This window comes from Pimephales promelas, chromosome 23 (assembly GCF_988280905.1).
Source record: "Pimephales promelas chromosome 23, fPimPro1.hap1.1, whole genome shotgun sequence".
In the NCBI taxonomy this organism is placed as follows: domain Eukaryota; kingdom Metazoa; phylum Chordata; class Actinopteri; order Cypriniformes; family Leuciscidae; genus Pimephales; species Pimephales promelas.
In genome coordinates, this window is record NC_142791.1 from 29,366,172 (window position 1) to 29,393,025 (window position 26,854).

The 26,854-nt window shown below is 46.5% G+C and overlaps 3 protein-coding genes across 10 annotated transcripts in view; 2 read left to right on the forward strand and 1 right to left on the reverse strand.

Annotated features, from left to right (window-relative positions):
* Window positions 1–359: 359 nt before the first annotated feature.
* Window positions 360–5,677, reverse strand: vps26c (VPS26 endosomal protein sorting factor C). Of its 3 annotated transcripts, XM_039671510.2 has the most exons (9): window positions 5,557–5,677; window positions 5,164–5,440; window positions 4,940–5,083; window positions 4,621–4,770; window positions 4,463–4,543; window positions 1,884–1,970; window positions 969–1,119; window positions 699–851; window positions 360–554 (listed from the first exon to the last, which is right to left on the reverse strand). In XM_039671510.2, exons 2-9 carry the CDS (start codon window positions 5,218–5,220, stop codon window positions 472–474), a joined length of 906 nt encoding a protein of 301 aa, XP_039527444.2. In that variant the 5' UTR covers window positions 5,221–5,440; window positions 5,557–5,677; the 3' UTR covers window positions 360–471. The 3 variants fall into 3 exon arrangements, with proteins under 3 accessions (XP_039527444.2, XP_039527445.2, XP_088982681.1); XM_039671511.2 differs by having other exon boundaries at window positions 1,884–1,958; window positions 5,164–5,567; XM_089126555.1 differs by lacking the exon at window positions 5,557–5,677 and having other exon boundaries at window positions 5,164–5,552.
* Window positions 5,678–5,732: 55 nt separating this feature from the next.
* dyrk1aa (dual-specificity tyrosine-(Y)-phosphorylation regulated kinase 1A, a) lies at window positions 5,733–23,710 on the forward strand. 5 transcript variants are annotated; one of them, XM_089126552.1, is made up of 13 exons: window positions 5,972–6,113; window positions 6,852–6,967; window positions 7,055–7,124; window positions 8,182–8,357; window positions 8,427–8,546; window positions 8,848–9,036; window positions 9,126–9,273; window positions 10,778–11,064; window positions 11,876–12,022; window positions 14,512–14,652; window positions 16,872–17,175; window positions 20,876–20,997; window positions 21,385–23,710. In XM_089126552.1, exons 3-13 carry the CDS (start codon window positions 7,115–7,117, stop codon window positions 21,937–21,939), a joined length of 2,199 nt encoding a protein of 732 aa, XP_088982678.1. In that variant the 5' UTR covers window positions 5,972–6,113; window positions 6,852–6,967; window positions 7,055–7,114; the 3' UTR covers window positions 21,940–23,710. The 5 variants fall into 5 exon arrangements, with proteins under 5 accessions (XP_088982680.1, XP_088982678.1, XP_088982676.1 ...); XM_089126553.1 differs by lacking the exon at window positions 5,972–6,113 and adding an exon at window positions 6,150–6,762; XM_089126550.1 differs by having other exon boundaries at window positions 8,182–8,546.
* Window positions 23,711–25,792: 2,082 nt separating this feature from the next.
* hlcs (holocarboxylase synthetase (biotin-(proprionyl-CoA-carboxylase (ATP-hydrolysing)) ligase)) overlaps window positions 25,793–26,854 on the forward strand; it is a 42,729-nt gene continuing 41,667 nt past the window's right edge. Inside the window, exons 1-2 of one of the 2 annotated variants that reach the window (XM_039670310.2) lie at window positions 25,793–26,118; window positions 26,560–26,694. In XM_039670310.2, coding sequence (XP_039526244.2) covers window positions 25,819–26,118; window positions 26,560–26,694 — 435 coding nt within the window. In that variant the 5' untranslated portion in view covers window positions 25,793–25,818. Of the gene's footprint in view, window positions 26,119–26,559; window positions 26,695–26,760; window positions 26,770–26,854 lie in introns of those variants that run through there. The other variant, XM_089126549.1, reaches the window with a different exon arrangement.

A 26,854-nucleotide genomic window follows, 5' to 3' on the forward strand; every position in this document is an offset into this window, starting at 1 on the left:
AATTTAAAATACAATCAATAAACTAAATGACAAACTAAAGATCCCTTCAAATGCGTGATACCACGTCTCTTTTGAATATTTATATATTGAATAAACACAAAGATCTTCATACGAAACCCAGACTTGTGGGTTTATCAGACTACATTATATGATAATAAAAATAATCGGAATAATTAATTTACATAGCATTTAACATCGTCATATAGGCCTTTATATATATCCATAACATTCCAGTAAATAAATGTTATGCTTACTCTGCAAGTGACATGAACAAAAGTAATTTAAAAATAAGACTATCAGTATCTTGAGCGATGACTTTTATAAACACTTCCTTTACAGCAGCAAATATCCATAGTCACTCATGATCAAAAAAGTATTTTAATGTGATTGACGGTGAGAAGAGCATATTTTCATTGATGGTAAAGAGAAAAGCTTCTTGTGTCGGCTCCGACGGCCTCAGGTGTGTGTTACTCAAACTCTGACCAGCTTCAGGGGGAAGTTTTCCGTTATCAAATGATCGTCGTGAAGAACAATCACAATGTTCACCTCAAATTCTAGAAGGGAAGAAAGTAAATCTATAAATGCAGTAATGGACTTTGTAATGTGTGTGTGTATATATATATATATATATATACACACACAAACACAACCAAAAACAAACCCAGTATTCATCACAGCTGTAAAAAGGAGTTCCTTACCGACTTTAAAGTTGGTGGTTTCGAGTGTGGGGCAGGTGAAGAGCCGAGGAAACACCATATATATGGGGATGGAGAGACCGTGACAGACGTCGCCTTCAGCTATCTGGATATTCTGGATCTCTGTGGCGTCTCTAGCGTAACCCTCCGCACAGCCTGAACACACACATTACACTGAACACGCTGATGCAACACTACCTGAACACACACACATTACACTGATCTGTCACTGTTGGTGGTTTTAAAGCTGAACATCAGATCTGTGTTTCTCACCGCAGGTCTCCACACGGACTAGCTGCAGCTCGATACTCTTGATGGCGACCTCTGACCTTTCCACCACCAGTTCGCCGGTCAGAGGTCGTGTGATCGCACAGTTGGTGGCATCCAGGTGACCTTTGATCAGGAACTTGGGTAACGAGGTCCTCTGTTGAACAAAACCACACGGACATGAGGGAACAATATGCGTTTTTCTGTTTGGATGATTTGTCCGAATTATTTGAACAATTTCTTTATTCAAAATACTATAATAGGATGTAGGCTAAAATTGACTTACTTATTAATTATGACCACTTTAGATGTAAAAATCATGATAGAATTATAGGAGCACCTCAGAAAAGTTCATGACCCACATTCTGAATAACATTTGAATAAAGGGTGAAGGCTGGACGCGACTGGCTCAATCCCAATTCACCCCTTGGCCCTTCGCCTTAGCCCTACCCCTCCGTTTTGCGCGTTCACGTCTAGGGGTAGGGTGTCCCGATTCTTCATGAGATCAGAGGCACACTCCAAACGGAGGGCTAAGAGAAAACTTCATGGAATGCATCGAAAATTACCGGTGAGATGGATCACAAACGGTTAAACATTTAAATTTAGCGCCAGATGATTCCACTACGCGCTTTATTTACTTTATAATAACACTATAGTCGTTTAAATTAAGAAATGGTATAATAAATTACCTTTCTGATCAGAAAAGACATACATTTCGAGAAAGGGATGTTATCATGTTTATTCAAAGTTAAGAGCAGCTGCGCTGATTGTCAGTTGTTCTCATGGAGAAACTCTGTAACGGCAGAGCTAACGGACTAACTCCGTTTTAAGGGCCAAGCGGTGAATTGGGATTGAGCCTTTGGCCAGTACTGTACATGAGCCTGTTATAGTCCCTCAGAGACGAGAGTGAGACCTACGCACCTCTTTGACGTTCTGCAGCGTCTCTGGAGTGATGCTGAACTCCACTGGGCTCGGCGAGAGCTTGGGCTTCTGCGGCTGAAACACAGACTGCTGTTACTGTCATCCCGCGACTGTACTGGTAGCGCTGTTACTGTCATCGCGCGGCTGTACTGGTAGCGCTGTTACTGTCATCCCGCAACTTTACTGGTAGCGCTGTTACTGTCATCCCACGGCCATACTGTACTGGTAACGGTGTTACTGTCATCCCGCGACTGTACTGGTAGCGCTGTTACTGTCATCCCGCGACTGTACTGGTAGCGCTGTTACTGTCATCCCGCGACTGTACTGGTAGCGCTGTTACTGTCATCCCGCGACTGTACTGGTAGCGCTGTTACTGTCATCCCGCAACTTTACTGGTAGCGCTGTTACTGTCATCCCGCAACTTTACTGGTAGCGCTGTTACTGTCATCCCGCGACTGTACTGGTAGCGCTGTTACTGTCATCCCGCAACTTTACTGGTAGCGCTGTTACTGTCATCCCGCGACTGTACTGGTAACGGTGTTACTGTCATCCCGCAACTTTACTGGTAGCGCTGTTACTGTCATCGCGCGGCTGTACTGGTAACGGTGTTACTGTCATCCCGCGACTGTACTGGTAGCGGTGTTACTGTCATCCCGCAACTGTACTGGTAGCGCTGTTACTGTCATCCCGCAACTGTACTGGTAACGGTGTTACTGTCATCGCGCGGCTGTACTGGTAGCGCTGTTACTGTCATCCCGCAACTGTACTGGTAGCGCTGTTACTGTCATCCCGCAACTGTACTGGTAGCGCTGTTACTGTCATCCCGCAACTGTACTGGTAGCGCTGTTACTGTCATCCCGCGACTGTACTGGTAACGGTGTTACTGTCATCCCGCAACTTTACTGGTAGCGCTGTTACTGTCATCGCGCGGCTGTACTGGTAGCGCTGTTACTGTCATCCCGCAACTGTACTGGTAGCGCTGTTACTGTCATCCCGCAACTGTACTGGTAGCGCTGTTACTGTCATCCCGCAACTGTACTGGTAGCGCTGTTACTGTCATCCCGCGACTGTACTGGTAACGGTGTTACTGTCATCCCGCAACTTTACTGGTAGCGCTGTTACTGTCATCGCGCGGCTGTACTGGTAGCGCTGTTACTGTCATCCCGCAACTGTACTGGTAGCGCTGTTACTGTCATCCCGCAACTGTACTGGTAGCGCTGTTACTGTCATCCCGCAACTGTACTGGTAGCGCTGTTACTGTCATCGCGCGGCTGTACTGGTAGCGGTGTTACTGTCATCCCGCAACTGTACTGGTAGCGCTGTTACTGTCATCCCGCGACTGTACTGGTAGCGCTGTTACTGTCATCCCGCGACTGTACTGGTAGCGCTGTTACTGTCATCCCGCGACTGTACTGGTAGCGCTGTTACTGTCATCCCGCAACTTTACTGGTAGCGCTGTTACTGTCATCCCGCAACTTTACTGGTAGCGCTGTTACTGTCATCCCGCGACTGTACTGGTAGCGCTGTTACTGTCATCCCGCAACTTTACTGGTAGCGCTGTTACTGTCATCGCGCGGCTGTACTGGTAGCGGTGTTACTGTCATCCCGCAACTGTACTGGTAGCGCTGTTACTGTCATCCCGCAACTTTACTGGTAGCGCTGTTACTGTCATCCCGCAACTGTACTGGTAGCGCTGTTACTGTCATCCCGCAACTTTACTGGTAGCGCTGTTACTGTCATCCCGCAACTGTACTGGTAGCGCTGTTACTGTCATCGCGCGGCTGTACTGGTAGCGGTGTTACTGTCATCCCGCAACTGTACTGGTAGCGCTGTTACTGTCATCCCGCAACTGTACTGGTAGCGCTGTTACTGTCATCGCGCGGCTGTACTGGTAGCGGTGTTACTGTCATCGCGCGACTGTACTGGTAGCGGTGTTATGGTCATCGCGCGGCTGTACTGGTAGCGCTGTTACTGTCATCCCGCAACTTTACTGGTAGCGCTGTTACTGTCATCCCGCAACTGTACTGGTAGCGCTGTTACTGTCATCGCGCGGCTGTACTGGTAACGGTGTTACTGTCATCGCGCGGCTGTACTGGTAGCGCTGTTACTGTCATCCCGCAACTTTACTGGTAGCGCTGTTACTGTCATCCCGCAACTGTACTGGTAGCGCTGTTACTGTCATCGCGCGGCTGTACTGGTAGCGGTGTTACTGTCATCGCGCGACTGTACTGGTAGCGGTGTTATGGTCATCCCGCGGCCGTACTGTGCTGGTAGCGGTGTTACTGTCATCCCACGGCCATACTGTACTGGTAACGGTGTTACTGTCATCCCGCAACTGTACTGGTAACGGTGTTACTGTCATCCCGCAACTGTACTGGTAGCGCTGTTACTGTCATCGCGCGGCTGTACTGGTAGCGCTGTTACTGTCATCCCACGGCCATACTGTACTGGTAACGGTGTTACTGTCATTGCGCGACTGTACTGGTAGCGGTGTTATGGTCATCCCACGGCCGTACTGTACTGATAGCGGTGTTACGGTCATACTTATACGCGCGGCCGTACTTATGTAGGAGTCTCACCTGGGAGTGCAGCATGAATTCACAGCTCTTGCTGAGGTCTTTAGCAAGCAGCGGGCGTCTCATGTCGCAGCGGAGTGTGTACTGCAACACAATCACAACACACCACATCAGCGCATCATCACGGAACACGAGTGTGTGTGTGTGTGTGTGACGCTCACCTGTATGTTGACGAACACGCCATGGTACGTCTCGTACAGGACCTTGCTGCCTTTGGCCTGCAGCGGAAACTCAAACGGGATCTCAGTTTTTCCCGCCGGGACTTTTCCTGGTTTCACCACCTCCATGTTGCTGGACACCAGCTGAATAGGCTGAACCATCACACACAATTTACTTCTACAGCACTTCAGATCACGTGTGTGTGTGTGTGTGTGTGTGTGTGTGTGAGTGAGTGAGTGAGTGAGTGTGTGAGTGAGTGAGAGAGAGAGAGAGAGAGAGAGAGTAAGTGAGTGTATGTGTGTGAGAATAAGTGAGTGAGACCTTGACAGAGTTGTAGAAGGCCTCGAACACCCCCACACTCTTCGAGCTGAGCTGCAGGTTCACGAGCCCCTCCAGACTGAGAGAAACCCCCTGATGCTGCAGCGCGTCTCTGGTGCTGATGACCAGAACTCCGCTCAGCCGCTCCTGGAACACACACACACACACGCCTGATTAACTGCGGCACACCGCGCAGATACAGCGCACAGCGAACCAGAGTCACTCACCCCTTCATGATACACTTTATTCGCCCGTTTCAGCCTGATATCCAGTGAAACGCTCATCTTCTCAATCCGCGCATTCTCTTCCGCGTCGCTGTCATATGATCTCTGACGTTGCCGGGAGAGGCGTGTCCGAGTTAACCGTTATTAAACCTCTTTAGATATATATAGAGTTTTATTGTTGTGTAAACGTACTTATAATCATTATATCATTAGCAAAACCTTCGTTGCTTTGCATAAAAACTACAAACTTTACTACGTTCACCAGAACTAATCCTGCGCCCTGAGTAGAAAAACAGAAACACGACGATGTATGAAAGCACAAAAAGTGTGTTTACAGTAATATCTGGTCAAACGAGCTTTATTATATTTACAGTGTGTGTAATATCGCGCACGTACCTTCACTTTCGCTTCGCCCTAAGAAACGTAAAATTGATTGGCAGTTTCCATGACAACCCCGAGAACGGTTCCTGCGTCATGAGGTCATCCGGGAACTTGGCCGTGTGATGGACAGTCGTCATGGAAACCTTCTCAGTCGGCTTCCATTTTGTTCCTGACTTTTTTCTCCCTTCAAAGGACCGATGACCGCCGTTACCGAAGCGCTCGATAGCGATTGAGAAATCGATCGTCGATTCGCGCGTCGTATCGATGACAAACAGCCCAGTGTGGCGAGTTTAGTGCGCAAGTCCTGTGCGCGGGTTTGCAGCGCGCGCGCGTGCGCGCCATTTTGTCCAGGGCCAGCGGCGGCGCGCGCGCAGGATGAGTGACTGACGGACGGGACCGCGGAGCGCGCCGACGCTCACCGAGAGAGTTCTCGCTGTTCTGTGTGTGTTCTGTGAGGCTTTGCATCCGACACGCTTTGGGAAAGGGATTCCTGAGGAACACGGCTGGGAATTACTGCGGATTCTCCCGGAGGATTTTCACTCCTCTCGTCAGAAAGAAACGCGCGCGACACGGTGAGTGATGACGGCTAGCGCGTCGGCTAACGGTTAGCTTCCCTCAGCGATCCCGACGCCTCGTTCCCCGCTCGCCGCGTCTCAATCCGGGCGAGATCGGACGCGTTCTGTGCGTTTTCGGAGGCTCGTCGAAGTAACGGCGCTGTTTTCTCGCCCGCTCCGTTCTGGCTTCGGTCCGTTCGCAGGCCCGGGCAGCTAATGTCCAGCTAGCCTCGGCGTCGACAGCTCCGTGTGAAGGTTTCACAGATGAGGAGTTTATTCAGTGCTCAAGCTCGTCTCTCCCGGGCGACTGGCCGAGTGTCTGCCGCTGTCCGCGCGGGTCAGTGCGGGTGTTGTGTCGTTAGCATGCTAGGCTAACTAACGTTAACGCGAGCCAGTGTTTTGACAGCTTTGATTGCCGTCATGTGCGCGAAACTGATTTCCAGCATCAAACAATCGCAGTCGTGCAAGTGTCACACTGGAGAATTAGCAGTACAAGCTTAACCTTGTGTAGAAATTTGCCGTTAACTGGAGGTGCTGATGATGTTGATGACGAGCTCTTCTTCATCGTGTAGATTAGACTGATGTTTGAGTGAGTCTTGTGGTTGTGTTTACACGGGCTGCAGGATCTAATGTGCGTTTGCTGTCTCTGGGCACACGTAAACACAGTGTATGATTATGTTATTGTGCTTAATTGCTGGTTAGTTAGTATGCACTCCTAAACTGATTGAGTGTGTGTGTGGATTAATTTCACGGCAGATCTTCACCAATGGTTGTGCAAGTTGAAGATCAACTCAACCATCTCGAAACACGGCAAGACCCTGCTGAAACACCAGGGCTGTTCTCACCTGGAAACCACTCGCGAGTCGCTTCAGGTACGCTGATGTCTCACACACACACACACACACACACACACACACACAGGTACAGTATGTGTTCCTCACTGTCTGCTGTTCTCGCAGTGGGCTGTGGTTTGCAGATGGACTCCCCTGTCACAATGATATGAGATTTGTCAGAAGACGATGCATACAGGTGAGCCTCTCACTAACCCACAGGTGCGTTTGCACACACACACACACACACACATGATCATGTAAACGCAGGCTCTCGGACTGTGTGCCACATCTCTCCCTTTTGCTTCCCATCACACACCAGTGTTTTAGAGGAGGCTACAGATGTTCGGGGATAAAGGCCTGTCTCCGGGGTCTCTCAGACAAACTGATTCCGGGTTCCTCACCCGAGAGCTTTTCTGTCAGCAAATACTGTGTTAAACTGTGCTGGGAAATGTGTCAAAGTGCAATTCAATTTCATGCCTCTTACCCGTTTTCCTATTGGACGGAGCCTCGCAGCTTTGCCCTAGCAACAAAAGTGGGTTATTTGCATACCCTTTCCTGATTGGCTGCCGCTTTAGCCGGCTGGCCAATGGCGCAGCATCTTCCTGGTGGTAGGCTATGGTAATGAAGCACTGTTGCTGGGCTTCGAGCGCTGGTTACCAGTGTGAATGTGCTGCATTGTGTTTGCTGGTGAGAGACGCTGATATATGACGACTTAATGATCTGCAGAATTCCCGCTCGCTGCAGACCGTCACATTTACAAACATCACAAACGCTCACATGTTGGCTTGATTGTGCTGTGATTTGTGGCAGTGAAACCCTCAGCTGTTGTCTAGACGTCTGTGGTTGTGGATCATCGGCTGGTTCTGTTCAGTCACGCTTCGTCTCTGTCATCAGCTCGTTTCAGAACCGATATGAGCGGGTTAGTTTGATAGAGTTCTGCGTGTGTGTGTGTGATCCTGATGCTGAGTCATAAACACACTCGATCAGCTCTGGTTTGACCTGTGTGTGTGTGTGTGTGTGTGTGTGCTTGAAGGACTAAGTGTCGTCATGTGACAGAAGCGCGACCACCCTGATAGTCCGAGCTTTTTCAGGTGTTCTGTAACCGGATCGGAGCGTTTGCTGCCGCGTGCATAGACACAATAAGGGAAAAAGAGCCTGTTTTTCAATTATGTCAAACTAAAAGCAAGAGAGCTTGTCTGTCTGTCGTGTGCTGAAGTTGTGTGTGTGTGTGTGTGTGTGTGTGTGTGTTTCAGGAGGAGAGACCTCAGCATGCAAACCCTCCTCTGTTCGGCTGGCCCCCTCGTTTTCTTTCCATTCGGCTGGTGTGCAGATGGATGCGCAGACGCCCCATTCTCACCCGCCGTTCAGTGATGCTCACCCGCCGAGCGCCGCCGACCAATCAGGCGCCTCGCAGCCCAACACCTCACAGGTACGCGTGTGCGGCGAGTGTGTGTTTGTGTGTGTCCTCGAGCGCTCTCTCACGCCGCTTGTGTTGCAGGTAACTGCGGATATGGTGATGCTACAGAGGCGGATGCCGCAGTGTTTCCGGGACCCGGCGTCTGCGCCCTTAAGAAAACTCTCCATCGAACTGATCAAAACATACAAACACATCAATGAGGTGCGACACACACATTACTCACGGTTAGGCTTGGGGATCGAATATCCATACTTGAGGCCTGGGATCGGATACTTGTTATAAAATGTAAATTTCGATTCCTCTTATGGATCTGCTGTGGTGTTGTTAAAGCACAGGCTAACGTGTTCTTTAGCATGTTCTGCATTAAGACTAAACGTGAATATCTACGTTTGTTTTCTTACCTTATTGGAATCGATAAGAATCGGATCCAAATTTAAAGAGATGAAATGGTTGAATTAGTCATGTGACTCCACTAAGCACAGCTCTTTCCGCTTGTTTGCAGGTTTACTATGCAAAGAAGAAGCGTCGTCACCAACAGGGTCAGGGCGAGGACTCCAGCAACAAGAAGGAGAGGAAGATCTACAACGACGGCTACGATGATGACAACTTCGACTACATCGTTAAGAACGGCGAGAAGTGGATGGACCGATACGAGATCGACTCTTTGATAGGCAAAGGCTCGTTCGGGCAGGTCAGTGTGTGTCGGTGAGACGGGCCGGTGTCGTGCGGGTCAGTGTGTGTGTGTGTGTGAGTGACGCTCGTGTCGCTCTCTGCGGACAGGTGGTGAAGGCGTACGACCGTGTGGAGCAGGAGTGGGTCGCCATCAAGATCATCAAGAATAAGAAGGCTTTCCTCAATCAGGCCCAGATCGAAGTCCGACTGCTGGAGCTCATGAACAAACACGACACCGAGATGAAGTACTACATCGGTACGGGCGACTCTATTTGCTTTCACAGTATTCTGAACTCACGGTACCATACTATTGCGATACTGACAGACGTGATAAAGGTGAACAAGAAGTGCACTGCTGGTTAAATGCTGAATTTGATATTTCAGTGTGTGTGTAAATGAACAGGATGGACCCGATACAGGACAATTGAGACCCCAGAATAACAATAGTCATGATTCTGAAGAGGAAGACAGAGTTATTGTAGATGAACATGCTTGTACTGGTAACATCAGACATCAGGACACACCAATATTCCCCACTGCATTATATCAACAGTTTATAGTAGTTTAATGTAGTTCTGACACTAAAACTCTGATAACTTGAATTTGTGCCTCACAGAAGTGTTATTTGGGTGAACTATACACAACACAGATTGTCACTATCCACGATACGCATTGTGGCATTTTTGTATTGCGATATACTGTTGACCCGCTGTTTGCCAGTATTCACGTCACCTGTGCGCTTAGAAATCAGAAATTAATTGAGATGTTCTCATGCTTTTCCCCGTGGGGTGTTTTCTTCTGCGTGGAGTGTGAGGACACGTCCTGTGAGGTATCGCTCTGTCACGTCCTGTCGTGTGTGTGTGAGACGGTGTTTAGAGAGGAATGAATCGCTCTATTTAGGGGAAACGTCATGCTGAACTATAAATGTTTAAAAATAAAGGCCAGGGTCGGCATCCCAGCTGTCTGTGTGTAAGCGCAGATTCATCAACACACGACCACTGAAGAGTTCGTCAATGAGATGCTCATGATACACCCGTGTAGACGTCACTACGACAGCCAGCTGAAGTCATGTGACGTCCTGAACACACACAGGTCACGCTCACACCGCTTCGGCTCATAGTTCAGACATGTGCTTGTGTTTTCATTGTAATAATTGCGCAGAATCTTCTGTCTGTGACGGTCCGAGCGGATAGGACAGAGCCGACAGCTTTATTTCTACAGCGCTTTATCCCATAGATCAGCTGCTTCAGGGAAATGATGATCAGTTCGGCTCTTCGGTCTGTTCAATAACTGTGTAAAGATGATCATCTAGGAAGTGTATGTAGTCAGGTCCGTCATGTATGATGTCTGTAATTAGTAACATATTAAAATGATTATAACCACACAACAGTCAAGTTTACTATAGAGTGATGAATTGTTTTGTATTCTTAAGCTTGTAGCGACTGGCGTTGTATTGAAGGTATTGATCCAACTCTATGTACAATGTTTTATATGAAGTTTATATTAGTACTTACGTCCGCAATGTTCATTACACGCACATCAAATGATTCAAAAGATGCTTTTATATAAAGTAATCCACCAGATAAAAGCGATGTTTCTAGTCTTTCAGGAGAAACAGTGTTAGTGATTTGATTGATTGATCAGATCCAGCTCCGAAACTCGTTCAATCGTCTGGTTCTGGCGAAAGTGCTTTGGAAAGATCCGCACGCCGTGTTTGATTAGCGCTGACGTGTCACCATGGCCTGTTCTCTCTCCCACAGTTCATCTGAAACGCCATTTCATGTTCCGGAACCACTTGTGTCTGGTGTTCGAGATGCTGTCCTATAACCTGTACGACCTGCTGAGGAACACCAACTTCCGCGGCGTGTCGCTGAACCTGACGCGCAAGTTCGCTCAGCAGCTGTGCACCGCGCTGCTGTTCCTGGCCACGCCGGAGCTGAGCATCATCCACTGCGACCTCAAGCCCGAGAACATCCTGCTCTGCAACCCCAAGAGATCCGCCATCAAGATCGTGGACTTCGGCAGCTCCTGCCAGCTGGGCCAGCGGGTGAGGCTCGGCGCCCGCAACACTCCAGCTCACGAGTCAAATTCAAATTTCCATTCCTCTTATCGATTCCTGTGTGAGCGTTTCCATGTGACTTTAAACCATTCAAGCTCGAGACGACTCGCGCGCCGTTTTCTGTCATTCATTCAATTGGTTCTTCACTGAATGTAAACAACACTGGTCCAGAAGCACTTCCTGTTTCAGTTTTTTAACACTACATAAAAGCTGGGATAAAATACAACCAACAGAACATATAAAACTGAATCAAAAAGTTAAACGTCTTTAAGATATTTTCTTTACATGTGAAATAAAGAAAACAGTTACAAACTGAAACAGGAAGTGTTTCTGGACCAGTGTTGTTTACATCTTGCAAAATGGTCTATACCTGTAATGTACATTTGATGTATACACTGCAGGGTTATTTTACATTTGATTACAGTTCCCGACCCTGAAAATCTTAAAACACTATTTGTTTCAGATCTTTGTTCAGTTGTGTCCATTTAATAATGCTTGAAGAGTACATTAGTTCGGCTAGTTGTTCTTCTGTGGTGTTTGTAAAGCAAACGCTGCGTGTGTAAGTGTTCATCAGCTGCAGTTGCATGTTTAGCAATAAAAGTAATTATCAAAGGTTGTTGGAATCGAAATGAGGAATCGATTAGCAGGATCAGAATCCGATTAGACACTCTCGGCCGGTCCTTCACTGTCTGAGTGTGTTGGGGATTTGACCCTTCCAGCCTAAAAGCGTGTTGATTTGTGGAGCATGCGTGCGTTTGGCGGTGCCTCAGTGACGTGTCTCTCTCTCGTGTGTCCTCAGATATACCAGTACATCCAGAGTCGCTTCTACCGCTCGCCGGAGGTGCTGCTGGGGATGCCGTACGATCTGGCCATCGACATGTGGTCTCTGGGCTGCATACTGGTGGAGATGCACACGGGAGAGCCCCTGTTCAGCGGCGCCAACGAGGTGAGCGCTCCTCTGCGCACAGGGAACCGGTCCTCATTTACTCACTCCAGCTGGATCAAACCCGTGTGAGCGCTTCTGCTGAACACAACGGATGAGATCTTGAAGAAGGTCAGGCAGTTGATGGACCCATTGACTTCCAGATCACAATCTCAATTTGTCTTACAAAAGAGGACAATGAAATGACATGCAGTCCTAATCAATCTCCCACTTTACAAACTATTATCCTATGTGCAAAATACACAAACATTCTCCTTTTATAACACATTTGACCAATACGTGAGAATGGGAAACGGAATATGTGTGTATAAATGCACCTTTAACAGCAATATTAGCATATGGTGATTTACAAGCACATGACTATAAGTAGGGAAAGCTGTAGCTGGAAGTCAGTGGGGGTATCATCCGTGTTCAGGGAAACATGCCCACAGGTTTGAAACGACCTCAGCATGATGTGCAGTAGATCTGTGTGTTCAGTCTTAAAGTGGCGGCAGCCTGATAAACCTGCTGCTGTGTGTGTGTCGGTGATGTCACTCATGCAACAGAAGACCGAGTCTCTCGCCGCGCGACTGAATCGCGTCAGTAGCTGGATAAGGTTAATCGGGTCGCAACTAAGTTATCATGATAGCTAGCAACCACTTGCTCGTTGTTTTAAAGCTTAGACGCTTTAGTTATGTAGCTTCTGTAGGGAATAAGACCATCTCTTAAAACTAGTGCCTTTTATTAGTAGTGCTCTGTTTTTACAGTGTGAAATTTTTTTGTTTACATTAGTGAACCATAGTAGTTTGCTTATCTTTATTTATAGCAGATGGTCTCGAATGCAACACAGGACGATGCGTAGGTCATCCGTTACCCTTCAAATTGCACATACTGAAATTGCGCCCTGTGGAACTCCCATTTATCACAAAAAAAAGTTTCTACGCCCGCGCGAGGGTTTTTTCAGGCAATTTGAAACACGAAAAATAAATATTGTGCACAACTGCAATGGAAACAGTTTTTGCGCATTTACAGTCACCTGACGTAGACGGCGCGCCGTGTTTGCACAGAAGCCAATCTGTAATGGAAGCTAAAGCTATAGGACTTCTTGGATACGATCGTGTTGCGATAGTGTTTTCCAGCATCATTTGAAAGTTCGACCAATGGAAACTGATTACTGATTAATCTATATTCAACTTATATTAAAGGGATAGTTCACTTTGAAATTAATTTTTGATATGTTTTATCTTACCTCAAGGGCATCCCAGATGTAGGTGTCTTTGTTTCCACAGTATTTTCAATTTTGATATTTTTAGGTCAAACCGTAAGTCATATAATGCAGGTGGGGGGGGGTCCACCTCAAAGAGCAGCACAGAGAAGTCCAGAGTAAACATGATTTAATGACTCGTAAATGTAAGTACACATTGATGGCCTAAGACACGAAACGAGCGGTTTGTGTGAGAAAAACGAACAGTTTTATATCGTTTTACCTCGTGTAACCACAGCCACGTCCAACTGATCTGACGGCACGGGCGCTTCGGTCTGCGCATGCGCCGGAAGTGATCTCTCGCACGTGTACGTCACTCATTGTTTACACAGAGATTTCAGAAGTGTTATCCTTCACTGTGAAGATCTAAACATATTTAGATATACAGGAAATTGCAATGGAAGATGATTTCGATACATCAACAGACAACGTTGATTTTTTTCGTAACCGTGCAAGAGATCACTTCCGGTGCTTTCCGACGCATGTGCAGACCGAAGCGCCTGTGCCGTCAGATCAGTTGGACGTGGCTGTGGTTACACGAGGTAAAACGATATAAATACTGTTGGTTTTCTCACACAAACCGCTCGTTTCGTGTCTTAGGCCATCAATGTGTACTTACATTTACGAGTCATTAAATCATGTTTACTCTGGACTTCTCTGTGCTGCTCTTTGAGGCGGACCCAGGGTGAACTCCATAAACTTCCATTATATGACTGATAGACAAGAACGGTTTGACCCAAAAATATCAATATTGAAACTACTGTGGAAACAAAGACACCTACATCTGGGATGCCCTTGAGGTAAGATAAAACATATCAAACATTAATTTCAAAGTGAACTATCCCTTTAAGGTGATTATTCAATCTCTATACCTGAATACTATTGTTAGACCTATCTGGATCACTTAAAGCACTGTTTGCTTGATCTGGCTCTTTGTTCTTTTGTATTTATTTGTGAATGCTTATAATAACCAGGATGGTATTGTGGGTTTCTGTGGACGTTAATATAGTTATAAAAACAACAAAGCAATTTTGAGACCCTTCTGTGTATTGTTTTATTTAGTCTTATGATTGTGGGCGGAGCTTGGCCTTTGTTGTACATAGTAAATGCCCATAAAATGTTTAATAAATAATCACCACATAAAAAGCAACAAAAGTAATTCTGTACTGTTTTAGTGTCTGGGCAAGTAGAGATCAGTGAAGTCCTTCACACTGACCGTGACTCGTTGTCTTGCGCTTTTTGATGGCAGGTCGACCAAATGAATAAAATCGTGGAGGTTCTGGGCGTCCCTCCCAGTCACATCCTGGAGCAGGCTCCCAAAGCCCGGAAGTTCTTCGAGAAGATGACTGACAGCTCGTGGTGTGCGAAGAAGACCAAAGATGGCAAACGGGTGCGTCTCTCTTACTCTCGCTCCTGTGTCCGGTGTGCTGTTCATAGTCCGTCCATTGCCCTGTTTTCACCCAGTCCAGGTTCAGTCGACTGCAAGCCTGCGCATTTACTCTAGGGTTAGTCAATGAAGACTGTCGTAGTTTCACCATGCTGCATAATGGTTACGTTTATAATAGAGTTTTAATTCTAAAATCAATTGTTGTCATTTGAGAAATGTATATTTGCAGTTCATCAGAATTATTGCCCTTTCATATACATTGATTGATTGATTGATTAATACTTTATTTATCCTGAGGGAAATTCAGGTATCCAGTAACGTACAAAAACAAAACATACATAAAAATGTACATACATTAAAACCTATTAAAATAAAAATTAAATTAAAAATACAGTTAAAAATACAAGCACAAATCTAGAGAATGTCTGGTGTTGTCTCATAGGTTTATTTGACCTAACGTAGTTTCCTGATTTCTTCCGTTGGCTATTTGTCATAAATTAACCGATTCTCTATAAGACGTTTCGGTGAAATTTCTGATAATTCTAAATTAATGACAAAAAAAAGACTATTTATTGTCACATAGAACTGCGTTTGTGCTTTTATTAATAGAGTGGAGATTGATGTTTGTAATTATTACAGAAGGCTCGATCGCAGTTTCAGTCCCAGAACCCAGCGCAGGAACTCAGACTGACACGCTCGTATGAGCAGAACGTCTCAGACGGAGACCGCGGCGCTCCAGCTTACATCATCTGTGTTTGATGTTTTCAGATCGTCTTCCTCAGTGTAGAGAGAGCGCGGCGCATGTTGCCAGATTACAGATATTAAGTAAAACATCGGGTAGAAATAACGTGTCCTCTTAACAGAGAAGCTCTGATTGTGGGATTTAAAGTCATGAAATCTGGCAACCGCACGCATGAAAGCTCGTAGCGGCGTGTTTAAAACGGTCTAATGCAAAAACAGAGGGGTTTTAGTAATGCTTTTATTTTTTAACTATATTTTAGTCTCGTCTTCTTTCGTCAGCGTTTTTGCATGTTGATATAGTCACAGGTATCGTTTAATGACGTTGGTGTTGTCTCGTTATCGTCTCGTCTTAGTCATGGGAGAAAAGGTCGTTGACATATTTTTCGGCCTGATTTCGCTAAAGGGGTGGTATAGTGCTCTTTTCACAGAATGTACAATACTGCCCTACAAAGCAAAAAGGCAGTAACTGCAGTTTTGGTAAAGCATTAATTATTACAATTTTCATGACATTTAAGGCATCCTTTGTTATGTGACAAAACATCTTATCTTAAATGCGTGTCGTTTTAGAGAAAAATATTTGTACAGTAACTGCAAAAAGCCCTAGCAAAAGTCATTTTTCTCAGTTCTGCACTCTGCGTAGTTACTGCCTTTTTGCTTTGTAGGGCAGAATACGTCTCTGGTGTCCCCAGTGTGTGTGTGTGTGTGTGTGTGTGTGTGAAGTCTTAGCTCAAAATACCCCACAGATATTTTATATAACATGTTAGAATTGTCACTTTTTGAGGATGAGCAAAAACGCACTGTTTTTGTGTGTGTGTCCCTTTAAATGCAAATGAGCTGCTGCTCCCGGTGCAGGGGGCGGAGCTTCAACAGCTTGTTCTAATCAGCTTGAATACGCACTGACAATTTCAAAAACCTTCAGCCTTTTTTGTTCAAACTGGAGTCAGAAAGACGGAGAGACTCAAGGAGTGACAACATGTAGAGCAACAGGGCATTTCTGAATGGTTAGTTGATGTAGCTTATGTGTAGTTATCTTTTCACTGATTAGCATATTCTGTCATCATAATCTATAAATCGTGTTCCCGGGGGCGGGGTTTATGTAAATGTTAGGGTTGGTGATGTCACTCACCCGGGAGGAAGCCAGCCGTGTGTTGTGGTCCAGATCTGTAAGAGTAAATGACTCCCTTGGCTCTGAGCTTTGAGCATCAGCAACATTACACACTAACTAAAGTTAGAACGGCGAAACTATCAGGAACACTTCTATTCCTGTTCCTGTCAGCAGCTCTGTGTGATAGTAAAGGGATAGTTCACCCAAAACTGAAAGTTAGCCCATGATTTACCGTCCCTCCACCCATCGACGAACACAGAGTTATATTAAACGTGTCCTGGCTCTTCGAGCTTTATAATGGGCGTGATTGGCTGTCTGTCTGGAAGTCATCTTTGTGTGAAGTGACGTGTAACGCGCTGCTCTCTCCCATGCGCAGTATAAGCCCGCGGGCTCCCGGAAGCTGCACAGTGTTCTGGGCGTGGAGGCGGGCGGCCCGGGCGGGCGGAGAGCCGGAGAGTCGGGACACGCCGTCGCAGATTACCTGAAGTTCAAAGACCTGATCCTGCGGATGCTGGACTACGACCCGAAGACCCGCATCCAGCCCTACTACGCGCTGCAGCACAGCTTCTTCAAGAAGACTGCGGACGAGGGCACCAACACCAGCAGCAGTGTGTCCACGAGCCCGGCGCTGGAGCAGTCGCAGTCGTCCGGCACCACGTCCAGCACCTCCTCCAGCTCAGGTCTCACACACACACACACACACAGCAGCAGTGTGTCCACGAGCCCAGCGCTGGAGCAGTCGCAGTCCTCCTTTTTCGTTCATTTTCATCAAAGGTTGTAACCTAGCACTGTCAGACTGTAACCTATAGTGCCCGTCCAGGGGCCTCGTTTATAAAACTGTGCGTAGGATCCTTACTAACAGTGTACGTGCGCCCGATTCAACCAGATAACAATAGTCTGGAAACGACACCTCCGGCCATTTGGTTGGGTCATTGACCCAGTTTTTAATTAAATAAGGGCAATCATAACCTATTACAGTTCATTTTGCAATGTACTGTTGCCGGTCGGCAGGCGTCAATGACTCGCAATATGACATTTTTGTCATTCAAATACATACGATGGTCGCGCTGCTTTCCCCCACGCCGACCACGCCCCCCAACTATGACGCGCTGCCGACTGTATGTGTTGTATTTGCGAGACATCAGACAGGCTAGATTTAAATAGCCAGTGACAGCCGCTGCTGTAGCACCTGTTTGAATCGTGGTCAGTGGACGAAGTGCAGGCGCTCCTCTCGGAGGCTGCCGAGGAGCGGATAAACTAACGGTCAGACTATAGTCCCACACACTGAAGCGGTACTGCAGTGGAAAAGCGAACCGAGCCGAGCCGGTATCCTATCCAGTATACAGCGCTTATACAGTGTGGGGTCGCCGCGGTGAGGAAAATATCCCACCGGTTAATCGACGTGTGACAACACCGGTAATCCCGGTGTCACCGTGGAGGGCGGGGCGGGGGGGGTTAAATAGCTTTTAAATGCGTGCGCGTTATACTTTCACTTTCGAAATAAGCGTCAATTGCTTGAATGGACAAAAAAACAACTCGCTGATAATAAAAACTTTTATTTATAGACAGAACTTTTATTAGCATGACGAACGAATAAAATATAGACAGAACTTTTATTAGCATAACGAACGAATAAAAATAACCCCATGCATAGGCTGAATAAAGTGAAAATCGGCAAACTGTGGGCCCAAACAAATAAAACGTTTATTAACGAATAAGAAAACAAAATAGGCCTAAATAAATTAAACAAAGTTTAAAGGTCCTATATGTAACTTTTTTTTTATAAAATGAATCCTTTTTTATTGCCTGTGTTTGAAGGGGTTGTAATCACACATTGCAATGATCCACTTTTCGGGTTTGGCTATTACCTCTGAAGGCCAATATTCATATTTATATGTGAGGTCTCCGAGTCGGATTCCCAGCGAAATCCATCGGATGTGACGTGCATGCGCGCTCCCGAGCCTCTCTATTCTTATATACAGTCAACCATGCGATCAACGGCACTTCAGCTGATGACATGGAGTCTGATAACAGCCCAAAACGTCCTGCCTCCAGCACAACACACACTCACTCCACATAAATATAAAAAACAAAAAAAGTTTTATCTGCTCAAGCTCGTCAGGCAAAACGTGAATCTGATCGACTCCGGACGGAAACGCGGATCAACATAGTAAACTCAAGTGAAATAACAAGGTAAACTACAACATTACATTAATACAAAATAATGTTCCAGGATAACGTTAGTATAACATTTAGTATGTAACTTATTTTATTTACTAGATCTAACGTACTGACTAATGTCGTCATCCCACTATCATATTGTTTACACACATTTCCAGACACGTTCAGTACAGTAATGCCACTTCCTACGATCTTACTGTTGCACTGAAACTGTTCAGTTTAGTTCACTAACCGTTTTCGTTATCATATTATACATTCGCCTGTGTTGACATTGCTGATTGTGAAAGATACACGAATAGTTAGTGAAATGGCTTATGCTATATAACATCACATGTGGGCTAAATGCAGTTTATTGTAACATTATCAAGGACGAGCACAGAGCATTAGTTCAGTCAAGCTGATAAAAGTAGGCTATTATTGTACCTGCAGTGGGAGTTTACATTAGTTTCCAGCATGTTGTGTGATGATTTCGTGTTGTGTTGAAAGTCTCCGTGTGGCCGGTAGTGAATGCTCACTCTTGAGATCGAGCACGAGCGCTCTTGATGCATTCTGAAACATCACCGCTAGAGGTCGCTAAACGTTGCGTACAGCACCTTTAAATAAGATTAAACCAAATAAAAAGAGACAAATATAAAATAAAAACTTCAAAAAGGACCTTACCCTACATAAATGACAGCACTCTAAAAAAAAGTAAAACACTATAAATTGGCATTTATTAATATTAATATATATTGGCCAAAATATTGCCAAACAGGCACTTTTGCACTGCGTTTTGACACCAAATCTTCCGCCATTATCTTGCTTTTCTGTAGGCTAATTTGACCCGTTCTCGTCTCCACACGTGCTCAATGGACTCCTGATGCTTGCTGATCTGTGACAGCACGCAATGCGCAGTTTATTTTTAATTATAATGCTCTCTTCTGAACTAAATAATTGAAAATTATTATTTTTAATTAATTCAAATAAATATTTTAGCAAAAATGAATACTTTAAAATAAGTCAAGACATCGCAGTGTCACGGTGGGAAAGTGATGTCACCGGTGATGGGGCTTAAAACCGGTAACACCGTCTATCGCGGCAAGCCTAATACAGTGTACGGCTGCGTTGTTCATTTGAAAAATTTAATTGAGAAACGGCTTTTTCTGCGTAGCAACACAGGTACCACCAGCGGGGGCTTTTAAATCGCTAATTTAAAGGGGAATGTAAAATGTGAGTGTCCACACGGACATCATCACAGCAGAGCTAAGCAAGCGTTGACCACGGGAACGCTCTGAGAACTCGCTCGTGTGGCCGCGCACATTTCAGTTTCGCTTTCCAGGGTTTCGCGCAGAAAATGTATTCGTTAAGGTGTGGTTTGCGTCACACGGGGGGCGGGGGGTTGGAGAAGCACGCCGCGCTGCTCTCTCCTTTCCACAAGTGCTGTCGTTGCTATGCAACCATGAACCGCGCTCTCCATGATGACGACGAGGACGGATCCGCAAAGGATTCATTGATTCCTAGCCCTTGCATTAGCTTTACTAGGCTACTAGATATATTTATGGAGATGAGAAATAAAAACCCGCCCTGTTCCGCTATGTTCGCTGAGGCACAGACGAGCCCTGATTTATTATTTATTTTTTGATGACATAGTTAAGGCGGGAAACCCTGCTTTCAAATTAGCACCAATTCAGGGTGGATGGCTTGAATGGTGAGTTCATTAGCCTATCATTAAAGAAAATCATGCAACGACACACTGGACCGTTCCTGCACATCGGTCAGAGCTGTGTGTGTGTGTGTGTGTGTGAGTGTTCACCTGCTGAAACACTGAACAGAAAGCACTCAGATCAAGAGTGTGTGAGGATCTATATGTAGATGTGTGAGTGAAGTGTGTGTTTCTGAAGGCCCGTTTGCTGGTGTGTGTTTTCTCCGGTTACTGATGCACTACTCCTCATTTTCCTTGCAGGCACATTAAGGAAGTTATATTTTATTTCAATATAAGATGTGATGCCTGATTCAGTTTATATTTGCTCGCTGGCGCCCTCTTGTGGACACAGGAGACGATACAGCACTCTTTCCTGCATCATTATTGCTTTTAGAATTTGAATATACTTTTAAATTTGTTCATATTAAGAAAGAAATTATAATCAGCCACAGCCCTATCCCGCACACATCTGAGCTCATGAGTCGTGTGGCGCTGACTCTGATCGTGTGTGTTTGCAGGAGGTTCTTCTGGAACGAGTACCAGCGGCCGCGCCCGCTCCGACCCGACCCATCAGCACCGGCACAGCGGAGGACACTTCAGTGCTGCAGTGGGCATGGACTGCCACAACCTCTGCCCACAGGTACACACACATACACACTCACTCTCTCACACACACACACACACACTCACACTTGTTTACACACACACACTCTCACACTCACTCGCTCACTCTGTCACACTCACTCACCCACACACACTCTCTCACTTTCACTCACTACACCTTTCAGGAAACTGTATTTTATTTTAAGAACAGTTTTTTCCTAGGTGAAGCCCTTTAGTCGTTTCAGTAAATCCTGCGATGCTCGATGTGGTGTGTGTTTGCTCATTGCTCTTGTGGCGACGCAGCACTTCTGCTCTTAACATAACATGACGTATTTCCTGATAATAGTGCTAATGTTTCAGAATAGGCGTTTGGACCGTGTGCTAATGCTGCCGGTGTGTGTGTGTGTGTGTGTGTGTTCCCCAGGCGAGACAGGCGTTTGTGCCGGCGCTGGGCTGGGTCGGGGGAGACGGGCTTCAGCAGGCGTCAGGAGAGACCCACCCCGTCCAGGAGACCACCTTCCACGTGCCCCCCCACCAGCCCAAGGCCCTGCACCCCCACCCCCACCACCACCACCACCACCCGCCTCAGCTCGGCCAGGGCCCGGCCCGCCCCCGGCCCCGCCTCTACTCCCCGTCCCACAGCGCCTCCACGCAGGACTCGCTGGAGGCCACCCACACACACCTGTCCATGACCTCGCTGTCTTCCTCCGCCTCGTCCTCCTCCACCTCCTCCTCCTCCACCGGACACCACCACTACTCCTACCAGAGCCGGCCGCTGCCGCACGCGCTGGGCTTCGGCCACGCCGGGCTGGGGGCCTTCTCCAACCCGCGGCAGGAGACGGGCGTGCCGGGCCACTCCAGCTCGGGCCCGGGCCACTACAGAGCCGAGGCCCACATGGGGCTGAGGCCGGGCCTGGAGCGCGAGGAGTCGCCCATGGCGGGCGTGTGTGTGCAGCAGAGCTCCGTCGCTAGCTCCTGACTAGCCTGAGGACGCCAGACTAGCGCCGCCGAGCCGGGCCTCGGATGGCTTCGGATGCTCGTTCACACACACACACACACACACGCGTGCGGGAGACGGCCGCCCCCTTTTCTTCTTCATGTCGTGCGATGGTGTGCTTGGAGCAGAGCTTTCCCAGAGTGCAATGAGAGGTGGTTCTTTAATATGGCCTTATCGTTACGGACTGAAGGAAGACCGACGAGCCGGACGTTTCTCTTCGTCTTCTTCTTCTTCAAGTGACAAAAGCTTTCGTGTGTTTTCGGGCGGCGTGCGAACACCCTTCATTGGCGACACACACACACACACACACACTCGAGAACGGTGATTTGAGGCCTTTCTTACCCAGAGTTCCTCTGTGCCGCAGGACTGCCGTGTCCCTCCTCCTCCTCTTCTTCTTCTCTCACGCTTCAGCTCATTCGCTCTGATTTGCGCATGTGTGTTTTACCCCCCCGCCCACCCGCTTCTTCTTGATTTGGCTTCACGATTATGCTGTGAATTTTACACCACTTTTTTTGTTTCTCCCTTTTGATAATTTATTGTACCAAAGGCGTTTTTTTTTTATAGAACATAGATGTCTGTAACCAATAATGTAGCAGTTCTGCACTTTGAAGCGAAGGTGTGTGTCTTGTCGTGTCAGTGAAGGACTGCCAGAACTGAAGTGATGATGTTTGGCCCGATCCTGGAGGCCATGGCTTAGATTCTCTCGCTCTGTGTTTCTTTCTCTTCATTTGCTCTTATCGGCGGTGTGCGTGACACGAGCTCAGGCGTCCCGTCGCTGTGTGTGTGTGTGTGTGTTCTGTCGGTCGGTTCGGTGGACTCGAGCTGCTCGGCTGGTCCCAGAGCAGATGGACAGTCGGAGATCTTCTCTCGGCAGCGAGTGTGTGTGTGTGTGTGTGTGTGTGTGTGAGAGACGGTTCTCTAGGGTTCCTGTGGTCACGGCATACGGAGGGAGTCCAAGAAACAGGCTTCAGGTGTTTACTTTGTGACCCCATTTTAATAGCTGAAATAGAATTTATGTACATATTTATATTTTTTTAATAAAGGAAGTTTAGAACTCACTACTTTTTTCCTAATGGTATTTTGAGTACATTTACGTCAACTTGGTAACATGCAGTGGAAGTTCTCTATGGTAGTCGATGGGTATCAGTGCTTCCAGGCCAAAGTAGTTGACGACGACGACGCTAGTACAAATGCAAAACTCTAGGGTTGAAACGGGACGGAGAGTAGATCTTTATACTTTAATATTGTAGACAGGGTATGGTGTGTGTTGTCGGCCGGCGCCTCATGCTCGTATACTCCAGCGTGACCTAGTATACGTAGTACAGGAACTAACTTTACGTTTAGTTGTGTTCTTATGGCACACGCTTCAATAAATGGGTCCATTTGAAAGCAGAGGTGTGTGTGTGTGTGTGCGTGTGTGTGTGTGTGTGCGCGTGTGTGTGTTAGACAACATCAACAGCGTTTCAGGTCACACTCTATGATTTGGAAACTCCCTGGTCCGACTCTCCCCTCGGCTTCCCGTCCGGTTCGCATCCACTCCTCGTTTGGGTCCAGGACATGTGGTGGTGGTGCTGATGATGTAAACAGAACGACGACAGACGGATATTTCGGATCTTTATCCACAGGTTGTAAGATCAGGACTTTCTGTGTAAATTAAACGTGTCACTGAGGGGCAGTAATGGACAAACCCTTTGTACTATATTCAAGCGGTCTTATGTATGATTATAAAAAAAACAAAGTTGCTCAACTTGTACTCGTGTTCTCTCGTTTCTTCATGTCCACGTCCTCCATGAGCGGCACCAGGACGCTGCGAGTAAAGCCGTGTGTAGATCTGACACACACAGTCTTTACTGGCGCGTCGTCGGGTGTGTGTGTGTGTGTGTGTGGAGTGGGAAGCAAACACTCAGCCTGATGTTTCCCAGCAGCTCTACAGTGAGAACAGGAGATTACAGTAACAGAGATTATTCTAAAAGCCTAAATACAGTTACTGACCAGATTAGGGTAGTTTGGATTGATTCACTTCCGTTGTAAAGATCATTAGTTATTGACGTCAGGTCTATAAATCAGGTTTGAGTGCGAGGTTCAGGCAGTCTAAAGACTGAGATGATCAAAGACGGGTTTGTGTTTTTAGTTCTTCTAATGGTCTTTCCTATTCTTTATTCCCATTAAACCCCGTAACGCACACCGTGTGTGCGTTGATAAGTGGACAGCATTGCTGAGTATTTCCTCCTTAAACTGCAGTGAACCAAAGACAGTCTCAAAAACACGCTTGGAAATCGCTGGTGTTTCTGACGTCATAAACCACCTTGTAACCAATCAGATCAACGTGTGATCGTCAACCAGTGGGAGAGTGAGTGGAGGCGGGGCTCATCTGCATATTCATAGAACCGCGCATACTAAATGAGGCGAGGGTGTCGAGTTACATTCCAGATATTTTAAGGCAGTAACAAAGAAAAAACGTTTAAATATGTAATTTTGGTGATCAAAGATGAGTTTTAAGGGATACAATTATTGACTACAGGGGGACTTTAAAATATTTAATATCTTTATTACACATCAGTGAAGATGTTAAACTCTTCCCGCAGGGGTTTGCTCTTCTCTCTGATCAATCCCACTCTTTATAAAGCAATTACTGATAAACTCAAGGTCCGACTGTATTCTTGAACAACCGGCCCAAACGAATGCGTACATGAGTAACATTCATTTTGAACATTATATTTTTATTATTTTTCTTTGACAGTTGAATGGCCATGGGTTTATTTTGTAAGTTTTTATGGCCTGTATCATGAAACCAATATTATTCTGTATTTTCATTATGGGTTAAGTGTGATTATTTGATTTTGTGAATGGAATTATTGTTTCCTAAATTGAGCAGTAAGTATTTAATGAGCACTGATGATTCATTTTGTATGACTTACTGAAGCAAAAGAAATGAGTGGAAACCCTGTGTTAAACGTCTTTTTCTTGAGGTGAGCTAATTTTACTTCATAACAAATGATATAAAATGTTATCAATAACATTAAGCGTCGTCTGTGTATGAACACTGCAGTTCTGTTCATGTGCTCCTTCACACTAGCCCGGGAAAACCCAGACAACTTCCGGCAGATTTAGAGTTATATCTGAGAATGGTCTGGTTTTAACCTGGCTACCAGACATCAGACAAACATTTAAATCGGCAAATTAGTTCAGAAACAATATAGCCAACACTTGTTTAATGCTTAATCTCGGTCCTTTTCTTTCCCAAACTATTTAAAAAACGAATAGTTTTCACCCCAAAATCAACCTGTTCTTTTCTTCTGTGGTAGGAAAAATTAGATATTTAGATTGTGGTCGATGGGGTTTAAAGAAACGGTTGAAACCTTGTTAATTGGAACAACATGGCGGAGTAAATGATCATTTTGTGAGAGAACGAATCCTTTCAGTCGTTTGTCTTTGATCACTGATAATGTCTAAAACAACACTTAAAAACAGCAACTTGTGTTGAGTAAATTATTATTGTTTTCATTTTAATCAGTTAAACTAAGATACACAACATATTTTCTATTTTGTCATATTTCAATGTTCAATGACAACGACGTGTCTTCCTCCAGGTCCGCTTTCGAGCGCTGAGTGCTGCGCGTTCACCCAAAGCGGCTGTGATTGGCCCGATTTAATCCGCGCCGGGGAAAGTAACAGGTGTCACGTGACCGCGCCGTTTGATTCAGAAGCGATTCTGGCGTATTTTACATCGGATTGAAGACACTGATTAACTTTCACAGACTCCAGAGCGACACGAGCTGAGAAGTATGAATATCGCGGAGAGTGATTATTATTTAAACGTGTGTGTGCGTGTGCTGGAACCGGAAGAGGCGGAGTCTGTCTATGGCTCTGACTGACAGGTACGGAAGTGAAGATGACCGCGGCCCCGAGACTCCTCGGGAGACTCTGCTCATGCGCAGAAGGATGCTAATCACGCTGTGTTACCTGTACCTGTGGGTGCGGTTCCAGCGCTGCTACACGGCCGTGATCCGCCGGGCTCTGGAGCGGCTGAGCGGGGGCCGGAGGAGCCTGAGCTTCCGGGAGCTGGACCGAGAGCCGAGCGCCGGATCCCCGCAGAGCCCGAGCGACGCCGCGCTGTTCCTGGAGCTCGGAGACAAGGGCGTTTACATCAGCGAGCCGCAGGTGAACACAGCTGTGTGTGTGTGTGTGTGTGTGTGTGTGTGTGTGTGTGTGTGTGTGAGAGAGAGAGAGAGAGAGAGAGTCCCATCACACATCTGATCAACATCTCTGATGACTCCTCTATCACGCTGATTTATACAACACTGAATTACAGAATTAACGATCTCTGATACGAGACACGCTCAGCTGTACTGCTGTTAGTCAGATCAGTTCTGTTTGACGGCTGTCACTGTGCTTTGAATGAATGAACACTGACACGTGTGTGTGTGTGTGTGTGTGTGTGTGTGTGTGTGTGTTATGTTTTAGGTTTAGGGTTCGGGTTTGTGTGTGTGTGATGGGTATGGTTAATATAGAAGGACAGAACATACAGTTTGTACAGTATAAAAACCCTTGCATCTATGGAGAACAGCTCTTGAGTGTGTGTGTGTGTGTGTGTGTCCGCAGGTGTGTGAGGACCTCAGTAAGTGGACTCTGCTGGGCTCTTCGCTGCTGTGTGGCCGGCGGATAGAAAGCGTGGCCTTCATCATCGAGGCGTCGTCGAGACGGAGACTTCCAGAGGCTTCACACAGCAGTCAGACTGTAGGTTCAGATCCTCCTCAGAGAGTGTGTGTGTGTGTGTGTGTGTGTGTGTGTGACTATCACAGCAGTCAGACTGTAGGTTCAGATCCTCCACAATCACAGCCGTCACACAACACTGGGGGAACATGTACACACCAGACCGACATCATGATATTAGTTC

What these genes read in the sequence shown, in the direction of transcription:
- dyrk1aa (XM_089126550.1), top strand. An exon ending in CATACAAACACATCAATGAG is followed by an intron (nt 8,547 to 8,847) that starts GTGCGACACACA and finishes GCTTGTTTGCAG; the next exon opens with GTTTACTATGCAAAGAAGAA. An exon ending in GCAAAGGCTCGTTCGGGCAG is followed by an intron (nt 9,037 to 9,125) that starts GTCAGTGTGTGT and finishes CTCTGCGGACAG; the next exon opens with GTGGTGAAGGCGTACGACCG.
- vps26c (XM_039671510.2), bottom strand. Translation starts at nt 5,220, where the DNA reads ATGAGCGTTTCACTGGATATCAGGCTGAAACGGGCGAATAAAGTGTAT. An exon ending in ATAAAGTGTATCATGAAGGG is followed by an intron (nt 5,084 to 5,163) that starts GTGAGTGACTCT and finishes TGTGTGTTCCAG; the next exon opens with GAGCGGCTGAGCGGAGTTCT. An exon ending in GCGTGTTCGTCAACATACAG is followed by an intron (nt 4,544 to 4,620) that starts GTGAGCGTCACA and finishes ATTGTGTTGCAG; the next exon opens with TACACACTCCGCTGCGACAT.